This window comes from Lactuca sativa, chromosome 3 (assembly GCF_002870075.4).
Source record: "Lactuca sativa cultivar Salinas chromosome 3, Lsat_Salinas_v11, whole genome shotgun sequence".
Classification (NCBI taxonomy): Eukaryota; Viridiplantae; Streptophyta; class Magnoliopsida; order Asterales; family Asteraceae; genus Lactuca; species Lactuca sativa.
The window spans coordinates 106,294,563-106,304,622 of NC_056625.2; the positions used below are offsets into that span (position 1 = coordinate 106,294,563).

General features: G+C 36.1%; 1 protein-coding gene across 1 annotated transcript; it reads right to left on the minus strand.

The window, feature by feature from the left end:
* Window positions 1-583: 583 nt before the first annotated feature.
* On the minus strand, window positions 584-3,892 carry LOC111897581 (RNA demethylase ALKBH9B). Its single transcript, XM_023893538.3, has 6 exons — window positions 3,531-3,892; window positions 2,673-3,287; window positions 2,496-2,581; window positions 2,071-2,381; window positions 1,908-1,979; window positions 584-1,155 (listed from the first exon to the last, which is right to left on the minus strand). Exons 1-6 carry the CDS (start codon window positions 3,718-3,720, stop codon window positions 807-809), a joined length of 1,623 nt encoding a protein of 540 aa, XP_023749306.1. The 5' UTR covers window positions 3,721-3,892; the 3' UTR covers window positions 584-806.
* Between the last annotated feature and the right edge of the window lie 6,168 nt (window positions 3,893-10,060).

Below are 10,060 nucleotides of genomic sequence, written 5' to 3' on the forward strand. Positions count from 1 at the left end.
TGGTGATGTCGATGAAGGCTAAATATGAAAAATACTAGGACAACATAAATAACATGAATTATCTATTGTATGCTTCACTTGTTTTCGATTCACACAACTAGCTTCAATGCGTCTATTATTGTATCGAAATGATCTATGGTAAGAATTATAAGAAAAACAAAGAGATGCTAGAAAAGGTGAATAATAAGACTCTTAAACATGTCTTAAAGATCTGTTTAATCATTACAAAAATAAAACTAAGAAAATGAATGTACACTAACACAACACACAAGAGGGTGTTTCTAGTGAAAAGTAACGTAGTTTTTGTGATACAAATATTAATTTGGAGCTTGAATTTAACAAATATGATTATGAAGGTCAACACACACTTTCAAAAGGTAAAAGATAATCATTAAATCTAATGATGTTCAACATGAAAATGATTGAATTGTTTTTCAAGTAAATTTAGACTAAGTTGATCATTATTACGAACAATTTACCATTATATATTTTACAAGATAATATTTTGGGATATACACATAACTATATAACAAGCAAACAATTTACCTAATATATTTACATGAAAAGTAACCTTACAAATTACTTATTTTCAATCATCAACCTTCATCTTTCAAAATCAAACCAATAAACTCAACCACAGTATACAAACTCAACAATCAAAACATGATTTTACACAACACATTTACAAAACAAAAATCAAAAACATGTTTATTTTCACTCAAAATCACATTTGAATAAGAATAACACACATAATATGTACTCAATCAATCAACTCTCCATCAAAATCAAGTCAATAGTATCGATACTCAATACTCTACCCTAGTCTTCCTTCTATTATTACCAGGAATTGGACCTTGACCTTGACCTTGACCTTGACTTTGACTTTGACCTTGATATCTGGTTTGACCATAAACCCGGCCCTGTGGGGCCCGTAATCCTCTTGAGCTATTATTGTTCCTTGTATGATGATCATCTCTTCTAAAATCTTGTCTATTTGAAGGGTGTGATCTGGTGTGGTTCAGACCACCACCCGTGGGTGTGGGTGCGGGTCGACCCGGTTCGTATGAAAGCGGTTCAAGTCCTTGAAGATCCGGTTCTGGAACAAACCCGCCTGGCCATTTTGATTCGTCCATTTTTCTAAATGTAATAGAAATCCTGATATGAAAAAAACATAAAATTAATATCAGAAAGTGTGAGCGTTTTATTTAATTTATTATTATTAAAATGTTGAATGTAAGAAATAGGAATTAAATTTCATTTGATTTGTTTATTATTAGTCAATTTCTTTCTAGTACACCATTGTACTTTGAAAAATCCACCGAATTATAATTATAGCAATGACTTTAATAATGAAAATACAAAACCTCATAAATGGTCCCTGTGGTTTCAAAACTTATAATAAATAGTCCCTCACCCACATAAAAAGATTTATTTACCCTTTATAATATATTTTTGATTTTCTTTATTTAAGTCTATTTTAAAAAATAAGAAGAGAGAGAGAGAGAGAGGTGGGCCCAAATTATTTATTGAATTTTTCCTTTTTAAAAAAATAGATTTATATAAAGAAAATCAAAAATATATTAAAAAGGGTAAATAAGTCTTTTTATGGTGGGTGAGGGACTATTTGATAAAAGTTTTGAAACCACAGGGATCATCTATGAGGTTTTTTAAACTTAGTGACTATATAACAAATTTCAGGAAACCACAGGGACCATTTATGAGTTTTTGTCTAAAGAAAATAACTGCTACAATAAAAAAATAAAAATGAAAGTACAATGCTATAATTGGCTAGATTTTTCAATGCATTAAAAATTGAAAGTAGAATGCTATAAAACATAAAAACTCAAATAAACAAAAGCACATTGCTATTTCTCACATATAGTCATTAACAAGGAGAGAATTCAAACCTTTTAGTAGGAACAGCTGGCACGCAATGTTTCGCCACATCAGCTCCATTCCCATTTAACACAAGAACCGATCTACAAAATTTCAAAAAAAAAAAAAACAATAAAACAATCAAATATATAATAGATTCAAATCAAAATATGAAAATACGAAAAAGATACTAACCCGACCGGTAAAGAAATTGCAATGGCACCAGAAAACTCCCCGGGCCCCTCAACTTTCAAATTTGTTCCAAATAAAATATTGCATTCACTTAGAAAAGAAACCGTGCAAAAAGGGCGAACAAAATCATGGTTGTCAATATGAGGTGGAATACAATCGCCTTCATCATAAATATTCACTATGCAACTATCGGGTACACATGTTGGAGGAAGCACATGCCACTTCACTAATCTTTTTATTATCACTTTAAAAAGTGGAGGAATGGGGTCCACTAGCTCGTTTCGCAATATCCCCGGTGGATTCCCATTCCTATCCTACAATCACATAAAAAAAAAAAAAATCATCGTTAACGTCATGGAATCATTGGAATGGAATCAACGACGGAATGGAATCAATGACGGAATGGAATGCTCGATTCCATTACTTACCGTTGCGTAGTTGTAACAACATCCAAATTGAATAGTGACGCGGCCTTTTCCTCGCATCCATTTTTGAGGCGCGGTATACGTTCGATCTACAAGATTTTTTTTTACAAAAAAATTAGTATAACTTTTTTTTGTGTGTGTGTGTTTAGTAAGAGAATAAAGTTGAAACGAATTACGAACCTTTTAATTTTTTATTTTTTCCTTTCTCTTGAAGCTCATAAACAAAGTCAACTATCCGATTCTGTTCAACCGAACTGAATACACCACAATGAAGCTCGAGCCCATCGAGGATATTTACGATTTTGCCATTGACTCTCTCTAAGCAAATAAAATCTTTCTTCCTTTTGACATTTGTGAAACGAATACGTTCCCTTTGTTCTCTTGACAACCCTGGTTTTCGGGTTGTTTTTGTCTCTGACCCGGTTTCTTCCGTTTGGCTACTAGTGAAATTACCAAATTGCCCATTGGTTTCTTCTTCTTCCTCGGCTTCTAGATCCTCCTGTGCCATGTCAGCCCATGACATTCGTGGTTTTGGGGGTTTAAAGTTTTGTGGTGATTGAGTATTCTCACTTCCTGATGTTCCTTCAATTTGTTCAGGTGTAGCGTTTCCATCGTCTTTCCAGCTACCCAAGGAATTTGTATCATCAGTGTCGTTGTTATCTGTTGTTGCATCTTTACAACCACCATGGTTGACTGAAGTGCCAATGCTTCCGCTAAAATCACTATGATTTGGGGTTGAAACTTCTACTTCGTGTTCTTGGTGTTGTTGTTGATCAGTTTCAGTATCGTACTCCACTAATAATCACCAATCAATACGAGATAAAATACTAAATCAGTGTGGTTCTTAAAAGGTGGATTTTCAAACTCTAAATTAACAGAATCTAAAGTTACAACAAGATCCCAATTCGTTAATGGACGCAAACCATGTTAAACTATAGTTATATAATCAAATTTTTACAACTACTATCAAACGAAAAGCTTATTTGGAAAAGAAAAGGAAAAAAAAATGCAATCTTGATAAGTTCAGAAAATACATACTTGGATGAAGAGATCGAACGCGATCGGAGATGGACTGAGAGCAGTGGTCGCAAAGGCCTTTAGAGAGGAAAGGTAACCAATTGGAGAGAAATTCCGACGCAGTTCGGAGATCGCTAGGGTTGTAACCTCGTAAGAAGGGGTCAATTTCATCTTCCGGTGATTGATTTGAGGTAGCGTCACCGTTGATCATGGTGACGGTGGTGGTTGTGAGTGACGCCGGTGGAGGAATCGGGGGTTGTTCAAACTTGAAGCAGAAGATTTGGATTGTTTTTGTGGGTGTGAGGAAAGGGAGGTGGATCTAGAAACGGATTTTCTTGACTGTTTTGAGTAAGGGTTAAGGAATATAAGGCTTTTTTTTAATAAAGAAAAAGGTAATTAGCGTCCCCTTTCCTATTTCCTTTCCTTATTTTACACGAATATTGTTAGATTAAGGTTGAAATAAGGAAAGTAATCAAAACAAAAGAAAGAATTGATTTACCGAATTTTGACAAACTAGCTAAAAATTAGATGGTAAATCAGGTTATTACAAGGTAAAACCAAGAATCGAACTTAACCAAATCGACTATATCGGTCCTAACTGAGTTTTGAACATCCACGTTAAATACCTTCAAATTATATAGAAATTTATGATGTGTTTAGTTAAAAAAAAAAAAAAAAAACAAAAAAAGATTTTCTAACATGTGTTCTAAAATCAAACATAAAAACTATTAATTATAAATGTAAAATGTATTAATTATGAAGAATATTTTCTATAATAAATAAATTTCATATTTAATTATGGTATAATTTTTTTTAATTAATAGTTCAATTACTGCTTCTTATATGTGTCTTTAGGACACATGTTAGAAAATCTTAAAAAAAAAAATAAATCGTTTTTTGGGAAAAAAAATTATAAGAAAAATGAGAATTATGAAAACGCGTTTAATTCAATATTTTTTCGAAATTTTTTATAGAAAATGAAATTCTCCGTTTCCAAAATTACGAAGAATTTTGAATGCCTCCTTAGAGTAGCGATTTGACCGATCTTTGATACTAGTAATTCAAGCTAACAATGTTATGGTAACTTTATTAAGATATCGTCACTTTGATCACATGTTTGAACATGAGTAACTCTTCTTGCACCATTTTGAACTTGTTCAAAATGAAATGGTATGCTAGCATTAGGTGCTTCATTTTGGAGTGAAAAATGGATCTATCATGAGATTTGTTTCTCCAACATTATCACAATAGATGATTGAAGTATTTTAACTATGAAACAAAATTTGTTTAGAATATTTTGGATCCACATTAGTTCAACAATAATAGTTGGAACAATGTTTTATCTTTTTATACTATGGTTTAGTGGAGGAGCGGGCTACTAAAAGTGATGAGATTTTTACTATGGAAAATAATGTGCCGCATAGTGAAAGTATAGTTATATTTGTGTATTACTCGATTAGCAATAACAAAGGTTTGTAGTGTGAATGGGGAATCACGCACAGTGTTAAATCCTTTATCTATTATGCCACAAAGATAACGCATAAAACCTATTTAATTGGTGCCCAATGTATGGTGTGTGGCATGTACATGTATTGAGACAAATTGTTGATTGTATACGCGGCATTTGGTCTTGTAGGAGTAAGATATTAGTGTAACGCTTGTTTTCCATATGTTCTTAGTTGATAATATTATGGAAAATAGTTAGAGGGTTTGGGGAAAAACCGTAGTTCGTGGCGCCTTTAATGGTGGGACATAGTGTGTATCACGTCATAAGTCGTGATGCGACCAAGTAAGGGTCACGATGCGTGGTAGCAATCAGCCCAAACCCTAATTCTATGGCTTTAAGCCCTATACAAGGACACTACCTTCTAGGGTTTCCCCATTTGACGACCTCCATCTCTAGAGAAACCTTAAGTTAGAAACCCCCTTCATTGCCTTGTTTCCTTGAAGTTTGATGATTTTGGTGGTCCTTAAAGAAGAAGCAAGCTCTTTGGTGCCTAGTGAAGTAAGATCTGAAGATTTCCTATCTTTTGGTTTCCTTCTCAAGCTCTATAAGTGATCAAGTCTCAAGCTTTATGGTTTATGATTGCTAGATCTCGCTTTATAGTCATATTTGGGGACCAAAACCCTAAAATGATCTAACATGATGCACAAATCAAAAGAATGAGAAAGCTTTGAGCTTTATACCTCTAAATGAAGCTCCCAACACAGATATGCTCAGATCCACAGCCTGGACTCCCACTCCTTCTTCTTTAAAGCTCCTTCTTCACTCCAAGAACACACAAGATCACTTAAAGGCTCTCAAAAGGACACACCAGCTTAATGAATGAGAATCTAGGGTTTGAGGGAGTTGTTTGACTGAGGATGGTGCTAGGAATGAGGCCATCATATCCTTTATATACGCACACACCCAAAAATAGGGTTTTTACTTTGGGCCTAGTACGCCCAACGTACCCTCTGGTAGGCCCAGCGTACTAGGTGGCTTCCATGTCAAAAACACGCACATGAGTACGCTGCGGGTACACACGCGTACACCACACGTACTCATTTACCACCTTTTTCTCAATAAGGGCTAAACTTGACAATTACCAAAAGAACAAGGGTTTATAAGGTATACCTGGACTTGGGATGTTACAATAATTAATAACAATAATATTAACTAAACAAATAAAAAATCAAATTGATTTAAAATCACATACATGAAGGTAGGTTAGACATTGTCCATATGTCATGCTATGTAGCTGGTAACTTGGTCAACCTACTAGAGCCCGTTTCAATGACCAAATCATTTCCCTTGTAAACGTTCAAGGTTTAATTTTACATGAATTGATTTTATATGACTAAGGTGCGATTACCATAGGAGCAGGAGGAAGAAGGCTATCATCAGCGACGAGGGTGTCATAGTCAGAGGCAGATGACATTCCATGGAAGTCAGAAAAAGGAAAATGGTCCTAATAAAAAATGACATGACGAGAGATGATAACACGTTGGGTTATAAGATCAAAACACCGGTAATCGCGATGGTCAGACGAAGGACCAAAATAATACAGGCAGAAGACCAGGGTGCTAATTTATGCTGAGCTACAGAGGATAGGTTAGGATAGCAAAGACAACCAAAAACATGAAGATGGTCATATGACAGGAAAGTGCTAAAAAGAAGCTCAAAAGGAGTTTGGAGTTCAAGAGTGGTGGTAGGAAGGAGATTGAGAGTGTGGAAAGCAGTAAGAAGGGATTCAACCCAGAACTTGGGTGGAAGAGAAGCTTGGAATAACAAGGTGCGAATGATATTATTTATTATTCGAATTGCACATTTAACCTTCCCATTTTGTTGAGACGTATAGGGACATGAAAATATGATTTTTATGCCTTTAGATTCTAAAAAAGAGAGAAGAGTTGGGTTATTAAATTCACGACCATTGTCACATTGAAACAACTTAATGTCAGATTTGAATTGACTTTTAACATATGCATGAAATTTTGAAAAGCAGAAAACACATCAGATTTAGCACGAAGAGGAAACACCCATAAAAAATGAGTAAAATCATCCAAAAAAAATAATATAGTACTTTAAACCACTCATACTAGAAAAAGGAGATATCCATAAGTCATTATGAACTAATTCAAACATCTGAATTGTTTTAGTTTTAGAGGACAGAAAAGTAGACGATAATGCTTCCCAAGCTGAAAAGCATCACAGGTGGGGAGTTCATTAGTGGAACTAGAAATAAACTTACGAGAATGTAAAAAAATCCAAGATTGAGGAACCGGGATGTCTAAGACAATGATTCCAGGTTGGGAGAGAAACAAAAACACAAACGGTGGTGGTAAGAGACTGAGCCAATGAAGAGACTACAAGATAAAGGTCACTAACACTATCATATCTTTGACTGAAGGCACTTATTTTAAAGTCCTTCACAGTGAAACCAAATGAGTCAAATGTAACTGAGACATAATTGTCAACTGTGAATTTGCGAACAGAAACAAGATTTTTAACGGTTTTATTGGAAATAAGCACATTATTTAAAGCTAATTGGTTATGAGAATATAGGAAAAAAGTTTGACCAATGTGAGTGATCGGAAGTATAACACCATTACCAACCATTATAGATCTAGAAGTACATGGTGTAAGGGAAAACATCTTACCCGAGTTGAAGGATATGTGTGAGATTGCATTGGAATCCATGTAGATATTGTTGTTAGGAGGTGGTTGGACAGACATATCCTGAAACATGGATGCTAGATCGGTAAATTGTTGAGGAGCAAATTGAACATGACCACCAAAAGATGGACTACCGTCAGGCTGGTGTGAAGCAAAAACAACTTGAGGTTATGGAGGAAGATGCCCGGAAGTCTGCTGATTCAGCTGTTGAGGTGCTAATCCGAGGCGAGATGATGCTGGTAGTAGGCCTGCTGCTTAGTAGGGCTGCTGGTAGGGTTGTACAAGACTGAGCTGTAGATGTGGAAGCTGCAAAGGAGGAGTCATCAGATAGACATGTTGCGCATGAGGATACTACTGAGAAAGCACAAAAGTGAGCAGGTTCAACGGATGCTGCTAATGCGCATGGCCTAGATGCGTAGGGGGAGACGGGAGGCAACAAACAACTGTTGTGTTGGAGCAGTCCCTAGGATTCCTGCAAAAGGCTATTACAATTCCATGGAACTATTTTGAGCAAAGTTTCTTCGTGTGTTATTCTGATTCCTATTCCAACAATTTTCAGTTTTACCCGAAGAATTTGATTAAGAAAAAAGAGTTGCACTTTGAGAGATTTGAGAGTCAATGGTGGAATCAGTAGCCACGTCTCTAGATTCATGCAACAAGAGCATGTTTTTGGCCTCAAGGAAAGAGGGAAAATCCTTGGTATTGGTGATGGCGTCCATTATGATGTGATAAGAAGGCAGTAATTGTCTCAAAATCTGCATAACTAACTTAATTTCATTGATTGGTGAATCAACATCCTTCAGAATGTCAGCTAGATTTTTAAGAGTATGGAAAAATTCAGTAATGGATCTTGATCCATTTTTAGTATTCTGAAATTGGTCCTGAAGTTACAACATACGAGACATTTTATTGTTTCGAAAAAACTCATCTAATTTGTCCCAAAGCTCTTTGTGTAAGATCCCGAGATTTGGCAGGTATTCCCAAACCCTCTTCTATCTTTTCCTTCTCATTTGTAGTCCTTGGGGTCAGATGTGAAGAGCCAAGATAAGTTTAAGCACCAGGATAAGTTTAAGCGCCAAAGTTTGCAAACATTGGGCACCAGAGGGAGTATGATGCGCGTACATAAGAGTATGCTAAGCGTACTAAGTCCGCCTTAGTACGTTGGGCGTACACTTGTGTACGCTTGGCATACTAATGTCTGGGGGGAAAACCCTAATATTTAGAGTTTGGGGCCTATATAAGCAACATGAGGAGCATCACACCTCCCTTACCTCAGCCTCCATAGATTACATTTGTCCTCCCCAAACCCTAGCCTTTCCTTATGTGTTTAAAAGCTTATTTGGTGTTTTCTTGAGTGCTTTAAGAGGAAGTTAGTGCATCAAAGTGTTGCATAAGAAGACCAAGCTTGTAGATTTGAAGTTAACTTGTGCTCAAGAAGCTCCAGAAGGTATAAAATTCCAAACTTAAGGCATATATGCTTAGATCTCACCATTTTACCTTACTAGAATCATTCTTGTCCAAAAAAGCCATAAGGTGGTACATGTTGTGTTTTGGACGAAAAAGGTTGTCCTTCTAGACTCTTGGAGGGACCTTGAGTGATAAAAACGAGGTCCCATTAGTTGTATGTGTCCCATGCATTAAGAAATAAGGTCTTAATAAATTAAGACCAAGCATTAAGAACTTTATGGACGTCCAAAGTGATAAAGTTCATGACTTTATGGATCCTAGGCATGTTAGGTCTCTGGATCCGAAGTCTCTGGGTCAACCACCCCGATGGTGGTCAACATCTGGTCGAGTATGCCCTGCTTACCAGAGGAGTATTCCTCGCATACGTCGTCTGTTGGGCCTTTGTCAAGTGGGCTTCGGATGTTGGGCTGTTTATGGACTAAATGGAATTGGGCCTTTGCTGGACTTTGTAAAAAAGATATTTTGGGCCCAGTAGTGATAGTGGATCATGGGGTGAGGCTCAATTAGGAAGTTGGGCCAATTTGGTAAATTGGGCTGATAATGGGCTTTTATATGGACTTTCAAGTCAAGGACTGGATATTTGGGCCTTGGCCCAATAAAGAGAGTGGACTTAATGAATGGTGCGGACGTTTAGTCAAGAAGGTTATTTAATTTGGGTATTAATCTGGTGTTTATTGTGTAATAGTTTGGGATTCCCAGTAAGACAACAATCAGAGATTTGTAGTATGACAACACTACTAGCGAGGTGAATTATTCTCACTATATCAACAAGGTCTAAGGCACCAAGGCCGACCCTTTATGGATTGTATCTGGTTATGGCATGATATGTTTATTGGTTTGCATCTTGGTAGTTAGGATGAGTTTATGTTATGCTTAGTGACCTAGTTAGGTCAATGTCCTGGTTATAGGGCGATATTATGTGATA